We start from the raw sequence: 19,509 nt of genomic DNA on the forward strand, positions 1-19,509 counted from the left end.
AGGTTTGTCCTTTATGAGACTGTGAAGAAAGGCAGTATGGGAAGTAGTGGTCAAAGGGGCCCCCAGAGGAAGAGGGCGCCTGATTATCTTCCTTTCAGGTACCATTTCCACTGCACACCACCCCAGGCCTCCATGTGAAACCCTTGCAGACATTTTTTTTTTTTTTTTGCAGTACGCGGGCCTCTCACTGTTGTGGCCTCTCCCGTTGCGGAGCACAGGCTCCGGACGTGCAGGCTGAGCGGCCATGGCTCACGGGCCCAGCCGCTCCGCGGCATGTGGGATCTTCCCAGACCGGGGCTCAAACCTGCGTCCTCTGCATCGGCAGGCAGACTCTCAACCACTGCGCCACCAGGGAAGCCCCAGACAGTTTTAATGTCCAGGAAAATTCTGTGTATGTGTGTGTGTGTGTGTGTGTGTGTGTGTCAAGAAGAGTTTTTCTTTCTCTTAGAAACTGTCATTCTTTTTTCTTTATGAAAAGCATGGGGCCATGTAATTGAATCCATTTCCCTTCTTACTTTGGCCACTCAAAAATAGGAGCCAAATCTGTAGTTTATCTCCAATAACTTTTTAGTACCTATGACCTGCATATCCATGCATCATTTTCCTTTTTGTCTTTTTGCACCTTCATGAGTGTTTTTGTTTTTACTTGTTATGAAAACAATGCATTATCACTGTTAAAAACTGGAAAGTACAGAAGAGTTTAGATAAGGGGGAAAAAAAAGCTCCAGTGAACATATTACTTGCATATATCACCATAAATACTTGGTATTTATTTTCTTTTTTTGTTCCATTTTCATATGAAAACTGTATAGAATGTGTGATCATAGAATACACACTAATAGGCAGATTGAATATACATATGTAAGTATATATAAATATATAAATTTTTAAGAGAAACTAGACTTTTAAAACAGCAGACATTTTCTTCTTTCCTCCCTCCCTCCCTCCTTCCTTCCTTTCTTTCTTTTTCTCGATTTTTTTTTTTTTTTTTTTTGTGGTACGCGGGCCTCTCACTGGTGTGGCCTCTCCTGTTGCGGAGCACAGGCTCCGGACACGCAGGCTCAGCGGCCATGGCTCATGGGCCCAGCCTCTCCGCGGCATGTGGGATCTTCCCGGACCTGGGCACGAACCCGTGTCCCCTGCATCAGCAGGCACACCCTCAACCACTGTGACACCAGGGAAGCCCTATCGATTTTTTTTTTTTTCTTTTTTCCCTTAGACATTTTCTTGAAGTGGACTCTTTAAGGGAGTGACATCAGGGAGGGGTGGGAGTAGTAGGGAAGTGGGGATTAATCTATCTAAACTGCGGGTCCTGGCAAACAGTAAGGCTGCACTGAGAAATACAAGAAAGGAAGTGACTCAGTAGCTCAGAGAAGGAGCAGAGATGAGACAGCAGTATGGAATAGCGGGTGGCTTATCCTAAGTTTGGGAATGGGGTGAGGGGAGCTAAGTGATTTGAACAATAAGAGAATTTAGTTTTCAAATCAAACCATGAGCAGTGGATTAAGTTCTTGTGAGCAGTGCCCTTGCCGTTAGCATTCAGACCAGGAGCCACCCTGGACATCACATAAACTAAACTTTAGAGCAGAGCTCTAAAGTGGGGTCGACGGATGTGCAGAGGCTGGGAGTTGGAGTGGCTTTCTTCTCAGAGTTGTTTCAGAGCAATGAGAACTGCTCACGTATGAAAGGCTCCCTCTTGTACTCAAGTCTTTGGGGAATACAGTGAGTGACACTTTTAATTAACAAATCCGCTGGGAACAAAACTCCTTTAAAAGCGTTGGCTGGGTGTGGAGTTTGAAGGGTGGGCTGCGGAGACTCCCACGGTCCTGGGGGGGTTCTGGGGCTTGAAGCCGCAGCTGAGTTGTGCATCTTTGGGGTCGGATCTATCGGAATGAGGGCCGGAGTGTTCCCCCAGAAAGCCCTCACCTCTGTCCCAGGGGATGGAGGCTGGCCAGCCGTGGTGGCAGTCCTCAGGCAAGCTGGGCTCCTCTACCACTTTGGGTGTGGGCCTTTCTGCTCTCCCCAGATTTGGGAATCCCAGCCCACTTGTTCAGAATGGGAGGGGAGGGTGGGGGACTGGCATTTGGGAATGCATCATTCGGGTTCCTGTATAGTTCCGACCACTGACAGATAGCCGAGTGTCTGTACACAGCAGCATCCTTAAATGTCTTCCACTGTACGGTGTATGTCAGTGCGTCTCACCGGGGCTGCACGCATGCTGCTTCTACCACAGTATCGATATCCATGGTGCCAGAGGTTCTAAGAAAGGCTCACGAAAGAGAGAATGATACGTCCCCTCCTGGTACCACAGTGGAAAGTATTTCTGTAGGACGTGCCTACCTTGGGAAAACATGTTTTAGTAGTAAGAGTCCTGAAGGAATAGTTAGTCAAAGGGTTTCTTAACTCATTACTTTGCTAAAGGGAGCTTAATTTTGAAATCCTCATCAATTGTTTCCTCACTTGGAAGGCCTGTGACAGACCCCCTGAGGCTGGCTATGAGTCTTCACAAGACCAAAAGTTGACAAAGGATTTTATGCAAGCTTTGAACAGAATTACAATTATTAAACTTGAAGGTGTAACTAAGACCGTTGTTTCTTCCTTTAGGCTTAGGTAATTGACTTTCATCTCTGTAGTTCAGCCCCCTACCCACCCCCCGCCCCGTTTGTGTTTTTCTTAACAAAATCGTCTTGGTTTTTAATTTTTATTCCTCCCAGTTTATTTTTGATTTTTTTTTAAAGACCACCGATGGCTCCTATAGTATGAAACTCAACAGTTAAACTTAATTTTGCCTCCTTTATGGAAGCTGACTTTTTTTTTTTTTTTTTAATCATACTCATTTTAAAGGCCTTCTTGGGAAAACATCCAAGTTTTCACTCAAGGCAATGAATGAGCTCCCCATGGCAATAACTTCCAGTCTGGGATGAAGAAATCTGAAGAAGAATTTTAGCAGTGGCAGTATTCAGATGTGAGGAAACAGAAGCAAACTAAAAGATAAATACAACTCCAGTGTAGGAGATTGCACTGATTTAGGATTTAGCCTAATGATACTAATAGTGGTTTCCTAAACTGAGGATTCAAAGGAAGCCATTGTTATTCAAAAGCAAGGTGTGTTTGAAAGGAGCAATCTCTCTCCTTTTCACGTGGATCCAGAAAGGTCTATAGTGTGTGGGGTTGACATTGCCCTTTGGTTTGGGAGAGACAACCTAGTTACAAGGCTTGGAACAAAGGACTGACGTTCAGCTTCTGCTATCAAAGTTCGTTGTCCTTGATAAATACAGAAAGATCTCTGATACAGTTCATAAAACAAGAATTGTGGCACCAAATGAATATGCTTATCTTTAAAAGAAAAATGTAATAAACTCTCAAAAAAGAGTTTATGGAGTGGCACAGGGTCTTTAAGGCACCAGAAGTGACTTAAGATGTGGTCTGGAGGGAGGCAGACAAAGCTAGATGTCCCATCCATCTTTTTTTTTTTTTTTTTTTTTTTTCTTTTTGGTTGCACCGCGAGGCATGTGGGATCTTAGTTCCCCGACCAGGGATCGAACCCATGCCCCCTGCGGTGGAAGCGCAGAGTCTTAACCACTGGACCACCAGGGAAGTCCCCCATCCATCTTTCTACGGACACATTGGAAACTCTGGGTAGAAGCTGATGTCATGCTCGTTTCTCTGAGATTAAGTTGTAATAACAAACCCTGGAAGTTGTATATGACCAAAAGTCTAATCACGTCTCCTCCCTCAGAAACCTTTATGCCTCAGCATCTGGGTTTCTCCATAATCTGGCACTTCCTAGACTTATTTCCTGCTACCCTGTTCTCCATCTACACAGTTGGTATCTTGCATGGTAGAACATAAACTTCTTGAGGGTTTAGGTATTACCTATGTGGACCTCACGGTGTCTTACCCTTTGTAAGAGCTCAGCAATGTGATGTTTATGAGTTTGGTTTCAAGGGCCCTGTCTTTGGCTGAGGACAGGTGGAGGCATCCTCGTTACGTCAATTATATGAGCTGGGAGAGCGTGGGAGGGCTGGCAGGCAGGAGCGCAAGGTCCGGCTTTGGGAGAGGAGTTTGCACTGTGGTATCGCAGTGCTTGGATGGTAGTGAGCACAGGGCGTTGGAGAACGTAGGCTCCTTGGACCGTGGGGAGGAACGCTGGGGCTTGTTCATCCCTGGTAAGGCAGAAAATCCTTAAGAGGGTGTTTGCACATAGGGGCAGCTGGTCAGCTAAGTCATGGACTTATGTTCAGAGAGTCCCCTGCAAAATCCCCAACGTGGCCCAACTTGGATGGAGGGTAAGTGGGCAAGCCTGACCTTGGCTGAAAACAAACAATGTGTCAACCTCGTATAAGCAGATCCTAAGGCAAGAAGAGCCAGCATCATTTAACTGTTGTGTTGTTACTGGTGATGATGACATTGATAACGCTAACAATGAAAGAGGTAATTGTTTTCCTTCTTTTAGTCACATAGAAAAAATCACCACATGGCAAGACCCTAGGAAGGCGATGAATCAGCCCCTGAATCATATGAACCTCCACCCAGGTGCCACTTCCACACCAGCGCCCCAGAGGTCCATGGCCGTGTCTCAGCCGAATCTCGGTAAGCTTTGACCGGAGCTGGATAAACAAGCATTCAACCGAGGGCCTCTAGAGCTCAGAAGCAGCTCTGGTTGCCTCAGTGCCTACTCACACGCCCAGATAGTATCTTCTCCTCCCTCTTGGCTGCATTACCCTTTCACTGCCCTTGCCTTCTTTTCTTGGCCTCTTGGCTACACAGTTCATGACACTGCTACTAGGGTTTACACTACAGCTCCAGCATCCCCTCCAGTTGTATTTAGTGAAGTTCTTTGAAAACTCACTCAGGCGTCCTGTCTTCATCCAGACCAAGGCAAGAAGGGCCCCTTTCTGTGAATTTGGTCCCTGAAGACTGCCAAAGTGTACAGTTCTGGCCTCAAATCTCTTTGCTCAGCCCCGCCCCCCAACAATGTGTGATTAACACCAGACTAGGTGTTTTCTTGCCTTATCTCATTCAATCCTCACAAAAACCCTACAAGATGTGACAGTATTCCCATTTTATAGATGCAGAAACTTTCCCAAGTCCGAGCTTGTGGGCTAGTAGAGCCAGAGTTGGCACTGAGGTTGGGGAATGCATTCAACCCTTACATAATCTGCGGGTGGCTTCTCCCCACACCTGCCCTAGGATAGGACGGCTCACATTTCACTTCATTTTGAGTCAGTGTGATTTTAAACTTGAGATTCGTTTCTGCTAATTGCCTTTACTTCAGAAGAAATACAATTCTGCCCACTGGAGCGAATCAGATGTGAATGAATGCACCCCTGCAGCAGAACCAGTCAGCTTCTGTTAGTCATCCTCTCCCACCCCCAAAGGCTAAAAATAAGAGGGCCAATTTTGAAGTTTTTAAAAAAGATGGTGCCGTTTTCAGGTAATGTTTCCATTTAAGATCAGATATCCAGATACTGCTTTATACACAGAACAGAATTTTAGAGAATGAAAAGAATCTCCTGTTGGATTTTCAGGAATGAACAGGATAAAAATGGAAGCAGTTTCCTGGACACCCTTCCTTTATAACTGTGGCTTAGCCATGGTGAGTATGGACTCAAGGAGACCTGAGTCAGTATATTCAAGTAAATATATTGTCCCTTCTTCCAGGAAGTCTGGATCTACCATTTTAAAGCTTACAGATGTAAAATATATACAAAAAGCAAACGACTCAGAACAACCTCTGTTGTGTTTCGTATCTAAAGGGTAGATCAAGGAAAATGGTACCACTGCTTCTACGAGCAGTGGTGAACCAAAGCTACCCATGAGTCACTTGTCCCCAGTATATAAGAGGTCAAGTAGAAAGCAGATGCGAGTGTAGCGAGGAAACCACAAATCAGGTAGCATTAGACTAGTTTCTTTATCCATTTAATTTTTATTAATTTATTTAATTTTTAGGTAGCATTAGACTAGGGTTTCTTTAGCCATTTAATTTTTATTAAAAGTTCTAAAAGCTGATTATTAAATTATTAATGTTAACTTTATAATCGATTACAATTGGAAAGGATCTTTCATGGACCTGGTTAAAAAAATTCAAACACGTTTTTCAAAGGGGTGTTCAAAAAGTAAGTCTTCCTCTGATACCCATGCCTCAGTCCCTTGTATGTTGCCTGGAGTAAATCAGTGTTTCCAGTTATGTGTATGTTTCTTCACATAAATTGCTAGCACGTTATACCCACTGTTCTGCACCTTGCCTTTTTTTGTTTTTTGCTCATAATATATATATTTATTTATTTATTAACATCTTTATTGGAGTATAATTGCTTTACAATGTTGTGTTAGTTTCTGCTGTATAACAAAGTGAATCAGCTATATGTATACATATATCCCCATATGCCCTCCCTCTTGTGTCTCCCTCCCATCCTGCACCTTGCTTTTTTTCTACTTCTATATCTGTATACGCAAAGCTGCCTCATTTTTTTTTTTAAATTGCCGAGTAGTCCAACATGTTGATATGCTATAATTATTTAACTGGCCTCCATCTGATGGGTATTTGGGTTTAGTGTGTTGGTGGTGCACCCAGTATTGGAGTGAAGATCCTTGTTTGTGCTGTTTCATGTACTTTCCTTAATTTTACAAAATTGCACAACGAGTAGGAAGTGGACTAAATTAGAAGGACTTTGAATGCTAAAAGCTTAATACTGAAGGCACATGTGAGTCTGCCCTCCCCCCATCCCCCCAACGCACTAAAAGCCCAATTGCTGGTAAAGTTTATCTAAAGAAATTGTAATCTGAATGTCTGAAACAAGTTTACCTGTGGCTGAATAAAATACCTTTTTCCAGATTTCTAATAAATCGGGGCAGTAAATTTCTCAAGACACACATTCTGGGGTTTTTCCAATAATATTTGAATATTTGCCCATTACAAAATGCGTTGCTAGCCTCTCGAGAATCACAGATGTGTCCCAAGTTTGGAAATATAACGGGGAATGCAAAGTAAGCTCCAAAGACTGGGGGTAATTTAGAGAGTCACAATATGGTCCTAATAATAAGTGATTTACTCAGAGTATTTTATTTAAAGCTATAGCTCTGCCTGTAGTTTATACTCTTTATTATCAACCTTTAAAAATAGAGCAGATCTTTCTACTTTTTTTTGTTTTTGAGGTTTAGTATGTGGTATTTTATTTTCATTATTTTAGAAATAATAGGTGTACATCTGTGTTTACATATATTATACCTACGTCATACATTAGCATATATATGTAAACATATAAAGTCAATATTTGGAATATGATTCAAAACTTCTATGTCGGTTTTACATCAACTGCATTTTTTTTTCTTTTTACCTTTTAACCAGAGAAGATCCTTCTCCTCCTCCTACTTCTTCTTAACTCTAGAATTTTGGTCTTTTCAATGGCATACATCTGACAAATAAGTGAACTTAGGTGATGTGTCCCCTTCACTGATAGATATTTATGTACAAGTGAAAATGATGTCAAAATGCAATGAACATTACTGTCAGGTGATAGAATTAGTAATAAGCTAATTTTATGTATTTCTGGAACTATGATATAATCAGTGACATAGCAAAACACATTCAGCAATAAATCTTATATTGTGATTCCGTGTTTTTCTGTGTGTTAGTGATGGACTTGGGAGTCGGACTGTCAGACTTTGAATCTCAGCTCTGCCTATTGGTGACTCTGTTAAGTCACTTAATTGTGCCTCAGTTTCTCCATATGTAAAATGAGGATTATATTTATAGTGTGAGGAGGTTGTATGAGTTTATAAGTAAAGTGCATAGATCCATGCCTGGCACGTAATGAAATGTTATGTCATCATTGTTCTTTGTGGAAAGAAAAGTTTTATCTAACTATAGAATGTTAGATTTGAAGACAATTTCATTGTTCATCTTAAAAGCTCTCATAAAAAAATATTTATTTTAGGCTGGTTAGTGTGCAAAGAGCTTTAAATTAGGAACTCTGTATTTTTTACTTTCAGTGAGGATAGCGCCCCCTGGTGGAAATGTTTCAGTCCTCCCGGTCCCCCCCCTCACCCCCGAGAAACTTATTGTCAGTGGATATCTTATTTTTTCAGTAGCTCTATTCCTGAAATGTGGGTTGTAAGGCAACCCATATTTTAATTGGGAGAGAAGAGATCCATCACTCAAAGGCATCCTGGAGTGAGTGACTTTGTGAAAGTCATTTTGTGAGTGACTTCGTGAGCATACTTTTGTCAGGCTGCCTCAGAATCCAGTGAAAAGGCATCTATCTCTTGGTAGGATGGCAGGTTGGCTGTGTATCTAAACTCACTCGCTTTTCAAATGCTGAAGTAAAACGAAAGAGACTCTCAAGGGGTATTTCAAATAGCTCTCTCCAGCTTGGTCTAATTTTTTAATTTAATTTATTATTATTATTATTATTATTTTGCGGTACGCGGGCCTCTCCCTGCTGTGGCCTCTCCCGTTGCGGAGCACAGGCTCCGGACGCGCAGGCTCAGCGGCCATGGCTCACGGGCCCAGCCGCCCCGCGGCATGTGGGATCTTCCCGGACCGGGGCACGAAACCGTGTCCCCCGCACCGGCAGGCAGACTCCCAACCACCGCGCCACCAGGGAAGCCCCCAGCTTGGTCTAATTTTTAACTGAAATTTTTGTTTTTGTATTTACCAAATCGGGTTGTCTGTCAGGTTTTATCCAATTTGATTCTGTTTGAGCAGATTGGTCCCCTTTGCGTCTGAGTCCCCGGAGATACCCAGTGAATGGAAGAAGAAAGGAAGGTTTTGGAGAACTTTAGATAGCGAAGAGGAGAGATTACCACTGGGGGGAGGCCGTATCACTTGGGGGCTGACAACTTGTTTGAAATCCTCACTGTTACGTAACACAGCGAAGGGGGAAAACTACTATAAGTGTGAAAGTTGATTTTTTTGCATGACACAAACCAGGTGGGATCTCATATCTTTTAAGTGGGTTGTTGGTATGATTAATTACTTTTAATAGCCACTAAATTTTATTGAAGGAGGGGAAAAAATGAAACAAACAGGAAAATAAAAAGGACTCTACACAGCCCATATTATAATACATAAAACAATGGGCTCGGGGCAAATGGAGCCTGCTAAGGAAACCAGTTAGGTTGTTAGGGCGGTAATGCGGGCGGTGTGGTGGGCAGGGACCTCTTTGTATAGTGGTTAATGGGAAGACCTGGAGTCAGAACTGAGTTTCTCTTGGGTTAGACATTTACTAGTTTCGTTTGTTATCTAACCTGGGCCTCATTTTCCTTATCTGTAATATGGTGATAATGATAGTCTCTTCCCCATAAAAGTTTTGAGTATTTAGGTATTCCATGCCTTGGTAGCTGGCATAGAGAAAGCTCCCCAAGAAATATATTGTTGTAACTATTATTATGAGCTAGTAGCCTGTTTTTTCCTCACTTTTCTGGCCTGTGTAGCCAGAGGAAGAGCCTGTGGTGTGTGCGATAGAAAGCCATCCTCTTCCTTCTCCCTCAGGAAAAGCCAGCCTCAGTTCCTGCAGCTTGGATCTTTTGGACACTTTTGCTTACACGTTGCGAAACTAATCTTGAACCCCAGGCAGCGACTGTGAGAAACACGCTCGAGCCCGGGCTCGTTCATGAGCAGAGGCAGTTTGGGAAGGGCAGGTTCACTTCGAGCCCCACATGAAGAACCTTTTCCTTCTGCAAGTGTGATGGTGTCAAGGTCTTCCTATCTCTCAGCACACGAGGACTGAACTCGTACAGTAACTTAAAATCTCCCCATATTTTAAAATGTCTTTGCAGAGAGAAAGTGACAGACAGTTTTGCCTTTTTGGTGATAACCCTAGTGATCATCAACCATGGTGTGCTGGCCTCCTGTCACACATTAATGGACCTCCTTGTTGGAATGAGACCCTGACCTGGGGTGCCAGTATCCTCCCAGACAGGACAGGAAAAATAAACACTGTATAACAACTTCACCAGACTGCCAGCCCTAGCCAGTTGAGAAACTGCTGGCAAAGTGCAGCCAGAGTGTATTTTTAATGCTATAGGAATTTTTAAAATATCACACACTCCCCCTTTGAAGATGTGCCATCCACCAGGCCAGAGTTTGTCCTCCAGGTCTATCTTGATCTGTATTTCAAATTGTAAACACGTGTGGTTTTCTTGCTTGCTTGCTTTTTTTTTTTTTTTGCAGGGTACGCTTTTCAAGACAAGATGGAAAATCTAGTCTCTGCTCAGTTTGCAAAGTTGGCTCCTTTGTCCCTCTAGGAAGTGTACAAAGGCACTTGAAGACATTTTATCAAAAGCAAATAAAATAGCTAAGGGACACCGCAGCCTAGTGTTGCTGAAAGCATGTGGAGAGGTATCCTGAAAGTTTGCTGAAAGTTAGATTTATACGTAGGCTATCTTATTTTTGTCTTTTTCCAGTAGTTTTCTTCTAATCAAATTTATTTCGTGAGTTTATGGCAGACACATCTGGCTACTGTGATTTTTCCAGCTCTGATGCTCTCACTACTTTTTGAACTTTGCGGTTTCCGCAGCATGAATTATCCTAACGCACACAAGCACATACACACACAAACCCAAAGACAACTGAAAAACCTCCACCCTTAAGGGGGAGGGTGGTGGCGATGGGGCACTGGTAAGAGTGCTGTGGTGGGAAGTGGGTCTTTACGGAAGGGAAGGAAGACTTGTGGGCACAGGGAAAGGGGAAGGGGTTCTGGTTACAATGTTTTTTTTGTTTTTTCTTGATTAAAAAAAGAGAGAGCAGTTTTCTAAATGCTGTAGAAAATCAATATTATTTTCTTAGAGAGATTTGGAGGAATCCATCAGTTGTCAGAATTTAGCCTGTCGGCATTATTGAAGACCACTCTTCAGCATTTCCTAAAGGAGATTCATTACAGTTCCTACCTTTTAAGGCTTTTAAAGATTATGTGAAATGGGGGCCAAACACAAATAATTAAGTCAACTGATTCAATTCTTCTTGTGCAATAAAGTGGTACGTAATAGTCGATAAAGAAACGAACCTTGTGTTTTCTTGAATCTCTCATCTATATCAGTATTTGTTCATCTGCATATGCATTAAGATTATGTGATGAAGACTTATAGATTTTATTACACAAAATTTAGAAATTTAGGTAGCAAATCTCCTCTTTGATAAGAAGTCTTAAGAGCCATGAAAACTGTTTGATGCCAAAATTTTCTGAAGAAAATATCCCCCAAGGTACAATTCCCAAGTAGTTGCTAGATGAACACTTTGGAAAACTGTACACAAAGATGCTCCCCCCACCATTAAATGCCTGCAATATGAAAATAAATATATTTGTAACTAATAGTAGTTATAGGACTATATGGCACATGGAAAACTTTATTATATCAGTCTGATTTGATAAAGCAGGCAAAATTGTTTATACTCTGATTATAATTTTGTTTTTTAAAAAAGACTTTGCTTAAATTTTCTTTTCCCACAAGACGATGCTCTCCACCTGTGTATTTCTAGCCCATGGCCAAGTGCATTATGCATCACAGGTGCACCACTTAGTAGAATAAATGTATTGAGTAAGTCAATTATGTATTTTTAGATGTTCATAGTGATTATAGTAAGGCTTTTGAATTGGGGGTGGTCCCCTTAATTTTCTCTGTAATATGGTGATATTCGTTTTATAATAGCCGAAAGAAAAAAAAAAGGAGAGCCATTTGGTTGGTGTCTTGAGCTTTTTATGGTGGGAGAGGAGGATGGGGTGTAGGGAAGAAGGCTCTAGGCCCAGTGTGCAATAGAGACAGAAGCATGAATCGTCAAGCTTCTGCAGCCGAGTCTACCTGTGGCAAACAAGTCATTCCCTGGTCTCTAAGATCCGTGTTTCTTCAAGTGGAGGCCCAGGTCCAGCACGGGTCGGATTCCTTGGGCCATTTGTTACACATACATCTTCAGAGTCCAGTAGGAGCCTGATTGCTCCCCTAGGAACAGTTATTTGCAGCTGCTGGGAGAAATACTGCCTGGACCCCGCCCCTGCGAAATCCTGTCTCAGACCATGTAGGGTGGAGTCTAGGAATGGGTGCTGTTTTCAAGTGCTCAGATACCTCTGGTCACCAGCCAAGTGCAGGAACAGCCATGGAACTCTGTGCCTTAGCACAGAGATTGGAAACTGCCATCAGAACAACTGGCAAAAACGCACTCAGAGATCCAGTCTTTAACTTGAGTTACCTGAAAAGAACGCCGAGTGTGCTTACCAACTTCTTTTTTTTTTAATTGAGGTGTAGTTGATGTATAATATTGTCTGAGTTTCAGGTGTACAACAGTTACTCACAATTTTTAAAGATTATGCTCCATTTATAGTTATTTTAAAATATTGGCTCTATTCCCTGTGTTGTACAGTACATCTTTGTTGCTTATATATTGTATACATAGTCGTTTGTACCTTTTAATCCCCTACCCCTATCTTGCCCGTACCCGCTTCCCTCTCCCCACTGTTTGTTCTCTGTATCTGTGAGTCCTGTTTCTGTTTTGTTATGTACATTCGTTTTATTTTGTAGATTACACGTATAAGTGATAACATATAATATTTATCTTTCTCTGTCTGACTTATTTCACCAACTTTTAACTGATTTTTGCCTGAAATAGACGTTTATGGTGACATTGGCATTTGTCACTTTGGCACTTGGTGTCAGTGCACACATGAGCTTTGGGTATGTGAATGCTGAAGCCACTTTCCAGAGAGTTCTGACCCCAGTCATACCAAGTAAACTTCAAAAACCAGGGGAGACATTGCAGTTTGGCAACTAGATTATTGAAGTGTATTGTCTAAATTCGTAGGGTCAGTGTATAAGCCCATCTTGAACTTTGCTAGCTGAGAGCTGACCAAAGAGTCAGGCCTCTGCAAGCTTAAAGCCCTGAAAAATTCTGGAGGGGCACCCCATACCCCAAATGAGCACAGAGTCTCTTAGGAAAGAGGTAAAGGCCAGGTCAAGCTTTTCCTCATTCCCTTCTTTGTGGGCACGACCTTCATTTACTTATTTATTTTTAATGGAGTCTAATCTCTTCACTAAGCTGCGGGCCTCTGTTTCGAGAGTTTTAAAAATAATTGGGACAGTTTTATTACTATCTGCTGGCTGACTTCCAGTAGTTTGTCCCCAGGAACTTCCTTGCTGTGGAGAATGTTGCCCAGTTACAGTTTTAGGCAGAGGGATTCTGGGATGGCTTGTCCTTCGGCCACTTGTTCCAAATTGATAAGTGTTGAGTGACATTTGGACACTTTTCTTTGATCTCCTCTTTGGGGCCCCTGGTGATGTTGTCCCCACCTGATCATCACCTCCCCCACCCTGTATCAACTGCAAGATTGATTTCTTCTTCCTTTCTGGAAGTCTAAATTTATTCCCGGGGTGTTTTGCAGTTGCTGGTGGTCAGGAACAGCTGTTCTGCCACGCTTGACTCTGGATAATTCTCTGTGTTGAAGTCAGCAAAATAATACCATAAGAGAAGCCAGGAAAACAAAAGCCTTCATGGTCTTTTCTCATTACGTGCACTGAAGAGAGGAAGATCAGCCATCTCCCTGGTTTAAAAAAAAATAACAAAATGCAGGAAAAATTAAGATTCGAAAACATATTTGAGGCAGCAAGATTCAAGAATGTTATTTTCGGGGCTTCCCTGGTCGCGCAGTGGTTGAGAGTCCGCCTGCCGATGCAGGGGACACGGGTTCGTGCCCTGGTCTGGGAAGATCCCACATGCCGCGGAGCGGCTGGGCCCGTGAGCCATGGCCGCTGAGCCTGTGCGTCTGGAGCCTGTGCTCCGCAACGGGAGAGGCCACAACAGTGAGAGGCCCGCGTACCGCAAAAAAAAAAAAGAATGCTATTTTCCTCCCATGTTATATAATTACTACTTGGTCACTGTAGACAATACTGATCAGCAAAAAATGAGAAAATAGAAAACACTGTAATCTGACCATTCAAAACCACACTAACATTGTCTCGTATTTGTCTTTTTTCAATACAAATGTAAACAAAAGAGGTTGGAGAATCCTCTACGTTCTTTTTTGTAGCCTGCTTTTTTCACTTAATATATCATGAGCATCTTTCTGTTTCAATAGATATTTTTTGATTAGCTGTTCTTATTGGAAAAGTAACACAAACATGGTGAAATATTCAAACAGTCCTAAAGAGCATTCAAGAGAAGTAAGTCTCCTTCACACCAGGACCCCTCCGCCCTTCTCTTCTCCCCAGGGAAACCACTACTACCAGCTTCCTCAGTACAGCCTTCCCTCTTCCCCCGGTAACCACAGGGGATTGGTTCCAGGACCCCCACTATACCAAAATCCAAGGATGCTCAAGTCCCTTGCATAAAATGGTGCAGTGCAGTCTGCCGTCCGTATCCGTGGTTCCGCATCTGGAGATTCAGTTTCTATCCACAGTTGGTTGCATCCGTGGATGCGGAACCCATTGATACAGAGGGCCATTTGTATTCCAGAAATACTCTACATACATACGTGTGGTTGGATGTATGTGCCTTTTTAAAACTTAACATATCTTAGAGAGCTTCCTAAATTAGCACTTATAGATGTATTTATTCTTTTTTACCAGTAAATAATATTCCATTCTACTGATGAACCATAATTATTCAACTGGTCCCCTAGGCTGGATATTTAGGTTCTTTGCTGATTGTTTGCTATTATTGAACAATGCCACAATGTGCATCCCTGTATGTAAATCCTTGTGCCATATGCTGTTTATGTATAGGGTAATTTTGCAGAGGTGGAATTCCTGGGTCAAAGGTTATGTGCATTTAAAGTTGTAATAGATGTTCCACTTCCCTCCAAAAACGTTGCACCAATTTACACTCCTGCCAACAGTGTATTAAAGTGTTTCTTTCTCTCTGGCCAATATTATTCTTACTCTGGCCAATAATGTTCATTATCAAACATTTTAGTCTTTATAATTCTGATAGGTACAAACTAGATTCTCATTGTTTAGTTTGTACATGTATTTAAGTTATGAATGGACTTGGGCATATTTCTTTCTATACACCATTACATCATGTTAATGACTGTACAATATGCCATTGTGTGACTCTACCATAATTTATTTAACCAGTTCTTTTATTGAGGGGCGTATAGATTGGTTCTATTTTTTATTATGATAAACGATATTGCGGTAAATATTCTTGTACATAAATTTTTGTGCCTTCCTTAATTTCCTCATTTTTTCCATTTTCTTTGGAATGTTAATTTGTTAGGAAAGTATGAGAATTCCTTTAAAAAAAAATACAATTTTGACCTGGTTTACTTTCATCGAACTAAGTAAGTAGTTGTCTGCAGGTCCACTGTGTGTGTTGGGGAGGATTTGTTTGGGCTGCTACTTTCTTTTACAAAAAAATGATTTCAGGTTGCCACAAAAAGTGTATTTTTAGCCAGGCACCTAGCTTTCCCACTAGCTCTGGTTTTCAGCTTGCATATCCATATGTTTTTGACTAAGCCATAAATGGAAGTTTCATTTGAAGTTTGCTTCCCAGTACATGTCATGCATTTCATTCCATATTATTTTTGTCCTTTTCCTTTCCAGTATTATATTTCTCAGGCACCAGTGAAGAGTGAGTTTTCAGTTTTGCCAAGAGTTAAATATTTGCAGAGGTGGAAAAAAAATAAAGGGAAAAAAAAAAAAAAGGAAAATTAATGTGGCTGATTTAGTCCTGGCTCACAAGACTTTCATATAGCTGCTTCAAAGCTTACATTTTAAATATCAAGAAAAATATTCTATTTTCACTCTTATCAAGTGCCATAATGCCTGAATTAATTAGAATGGAGCTATCATTTCTCCCCAGATGGAATTGGATCATCCCATCCTAGCAAAATGAATGCTCAGGGCAGCTGCAAATGAAAGCTCCTTCTCCAGCCTCCACTCTGCCCTTCTTAGCTTGTCCAGTTTTCCTTTTATCGAGAAGGCCAACATGGAACAGTGTCTTCACCTCTGATCCTGGGAAGTGAGGGCCTTTCATCCCAGGGCCTCAAGCTTTATAGTCAGCTAACTCTTGGAGCCCAGGTTCTACCCAAGAAAACTTGTAATTGTTTAGTTCAGTGTCTTGTTGTTAGGTACAGTTTTCCAGAGCTGTTTCTTCTGAAAGACCAGTCCCATAGGACACGGCTTTGTCCTGTCTTTTCAGGCTCTCTATTTTTTAAAAATGAGATTTTTTTTCTCTTTTTAAAAAAATTGAGATGTAAGTGACATAAACATTATATTAGTTTCAGGTGTACAGCACAGTGATTTGATATGTGTATATGTTGTGCAGTAGTCATGACAATAAATCCTTTATTTTTGGCCATGTCACACGGCATGTGGGATCTTAGTTCCCCTACCAGGGATTGAACCCGCACCCCTTGCATTGGAAGCGCGGAGTCTTAACCACTGGACCGCCAGGGAGGTTCCGCGACAGTAAATCTAATTAACATCCATCACCACACATAGTTTTTTCTTTTTCTTGTGATGTGTCGACTGAAAAAAAATCGCACAACCTAAAAGCTGAGAATTATGTTTTATTCGGGGACCTTACTGAGGACTGTAGCCCAGGAGACAGCCCCTCAGATAGCTCTGAGGGGCTGTTCTGAAGAGGTAAGGGAGGTGCCGTGATATATAGGAGTTTTTGCTTAAAAAAAAAATAGTCGCACATCAAAAGGTTACTACTAATCATAAAACACAGACATCTCAAGTTAATGACTTCAGTGCTTTTCTATGTATGGGAAGATGCAGGAGTCTGGACTCGTTGAAGTTACTCCTTTGATTTACATGTTGATTATCTAGGGCCAGCATCCCTTTTTTCTCCATCCTCAGTGCTCCTTAGGACTCACCACTGGGGTCAGCTGCTGGCTTGATGGCGGGCACCCCTCTTTGTTTACTGAAATGGCAGCCACAAGTATTTTTGTCCACAAATAACAGTTGGGGTCGGGGATGGAGGTGGCGAGGCTGGGAGAAATGGTGAGTGTGAGGTACCAGGATCATGAAGCACCTGTTACAATTAGGGTTCTCTCCCTCCAAACCCCAGTCAGTTCTCAAAACCACTGAGCAGTAGCAGTTTCCTCGAAGAGAAATAACATCGCTGCACAACGGCCCGTATACCACACGGTTTGTCTGGACTCTGCCAGGCTGAGAATTTTCAATCTCCAGGGAGTTTAGGGTGTGTTTAGGGGAAGTTTTTTCTTTGCTGTAATATGTCACCTTTTATTTTGAAATAATCTAAAACTTACAGAAGAGTTTCAAATATAGTACAAGGAACTCCCATATACCCTTTGCCCAGATTTGCCTTTGTTAATTGTTTATGATTTGCCTCATTTGCTTATCTCTCTTTTTCCATATGAAGATGTATTTTTTATATATATATATATATATTTTTTTTTTCTGAACTCTTCAGGACTAAGTTGGAGATGTTATGCCCTTTTCCCCGTAAATACTTCAGATCATATTTTCTAAAAGGATGTGTTCTTACTTAAGCACAGTATAGGAAGACCTCATATTAACTGGGCTTCACTTTTGTGCTTCACAGATCCTGCATTTTTTTACAGATTGAAGGTTTGTGGCAACTTTGCATCACACAAATCTATCAGCACCATTTTCCCAGCAGCATTTGTTCACTCTGTGTCTCTGTGTCACATTTTGGTAATTCGTGCAATATTTCAAACATTTTCATTATTATTATATTTGGTATCGTGATCTGCGATCAGTGTACTTTGATTACTAATGGAAAGAGATTGACTCACTAAAGGCTCAGATGAGGGTTAGCATTTTTTAACAATAAAGTACCTTCTAATTAAGGTATGTACTTTTTTTAGACATAATGCCATTGCATTATATATATTGTCTATGTGTGTGTGTATATATATATATGTGTATATATAATAAACTTAATAGACTACAGTATAGTATAACCATAACTTTTTTTTTTTTTGCGGTACGCGGGCCTCTCACTGTTGTGGCCCCTCCCGCTGCGGAGCACTGCCTCCGACGTGCAGGCCCAGCGGCCACGGCTCACGGGCCCAGCCGCTCCGTGGCATGTGGGATCCTCCCGGACCAGGGCACAAACCCGTGTCCCCTGCATCGGCAGGCGGACTCTCCACCACTGCGCCACCAGGGAAACCCCAAAAGCATAACTTTTATATGCACTGTGAAACCAAAAAATTTGTATGCCTTGCTTTTTTGCAGTGGTCTGGAACCGAACCCTCAATATCTCTGAGGTATGCCTGTGTAGTATGAAAATCACGAAGTTCAACATTGGTACAATACTGTTGTCTAATCCACAGTCAATATTTGAAATTTCATTTGCCACAATAATGTCCTTTTTTCCCCCCCAATTATTTATTTATTTATTTGGTTGCATCAGGTCTTAGTTGCAACAGGTGGGCTCCTTAGTTGCGGCTCACCAGCTCCTTAGTTGTGGCATGCATGTGGGATCTAGTTCCCAGACCAGGGATCGAACCCAGGCCCCCTGCATTGGGAGCACGGAGTCTTAACCACTGCACCACCAGGAAAGTCCCCACAGTAATGTCCTTTATGGCCTTTCTGGTTTCTGGTCCAGGATCTATTGAAGGTCATGCATTGCATTTAATTGTCCTGTCTCCCTAATCTCCTTTTACCTAGAATGATTCCTCAGCCCTCGTGTTTCTGGACCTTGACATTTTTGAAGATATTGGCCGGTTATTTTGAAGATTGATGTTAATTTGGCTTTGTCTGGTGTTTCCTCCTGGTTTAGGTTTAGGTTATACATTTTGGGCAGGAGTACCACAGAAGTGATGTTGTATTCTTCTCCCTGCATCCTGTCAGGAGGCATGTGATGCCAGTTTGTCCTAGAATGGGTGATATGGGAGGAGTTTCTTGGGTCAGCTGGCTCCTCTCATGAGTGTGCCCCACAAAGACAGTGCAATAAGAGGAAAAGCTTTTTGGTCCACCAGGACTCTGTAAGATGTGGCCTCAGGTCATGTAAACTCTTTTCCGTCCTCTGGATGATGAGCAAATGCCATATCTAGCATGGTCACTTAGGCTTCACAGACCACTATTTAATTCATAAATAATACTAGGGGCTTCCCTGGTGGCGCAGTGGTTGGGAGTCCGCCTGCCGATGCAGGGGACGCGGGTTCGTGCCCCGGTCCGGGAAGATCCTACATGCCGCGGAGCGCCTGGGCCCGTGAGCCATGGCCGCTGAGCCTGCGCGTCCGGAGCCTGTGCTCCGCAACGGGAGAAGCCACAGCAGTGAAAGGCCCGCGTACTGCAAAAAAAAAACAACAATAATACTATATTGGTGTAGAAACAGACTCCCAGACTTAGAGAACGAACTTATGGTTACCAGGGGGGCAGGGTAGTGGGAGGGATAGATTAGGAGTTTGGGATTGACATGTACACACTGCTGTATTTAAAATGGATAAGCAATCAGGACCTACTCTATAGCACAGGGAACTCAATATTATGTAACAACCTAAATGGGAAAAGAATTTGAAAAAGAATAGATACATGTATATGTATAACTGACTCACTTTGCTGTACACCTGAAACTAA

General features: G+C 42.1%; 1 protein-coding gene across 2 annotated transcripts in view; it reads left to right on the forward strand.

The window, feature by feature from the left end:
* Window positions 1–19,509, forward strand: part of WWTR1 (WW domain containing transcription regulator 1) — a 134,357-nt gene that overhangs the window by 73,826 nt on the left and 41,022 nt on the right. For both annotated transcript variants that reach the window (XM_022582732.2, XM_030761536.2), the window contains exon 3: window positions 4,457–4,593. In XM_022582732.2, the coding sequence (XP_022438440.1) occupies window positions 4,457–4,593 (137 nt within the window). The remainder of the gene's footprint in view (window positions 1–4,456; window positions 4,594–19,509) is intronic.

The sequence above is a fragment of the Delphinapterus leucas genome, chromosome 4 (genome assembly GCF_059928025.1).
Source record: "Delphinapterus leucas isolate spDelLeu-1000000601 "Yukka" chromosome 4, BTC_Dleu_Yukka2, whole genome shotgun sequence".
Lineage (NCBI taxonomy): Eukaryota > Metazoa > Chordata > Mammalia > Artiodactyla > Monodontidae > Delphinapterus > Delphinapterus leucas.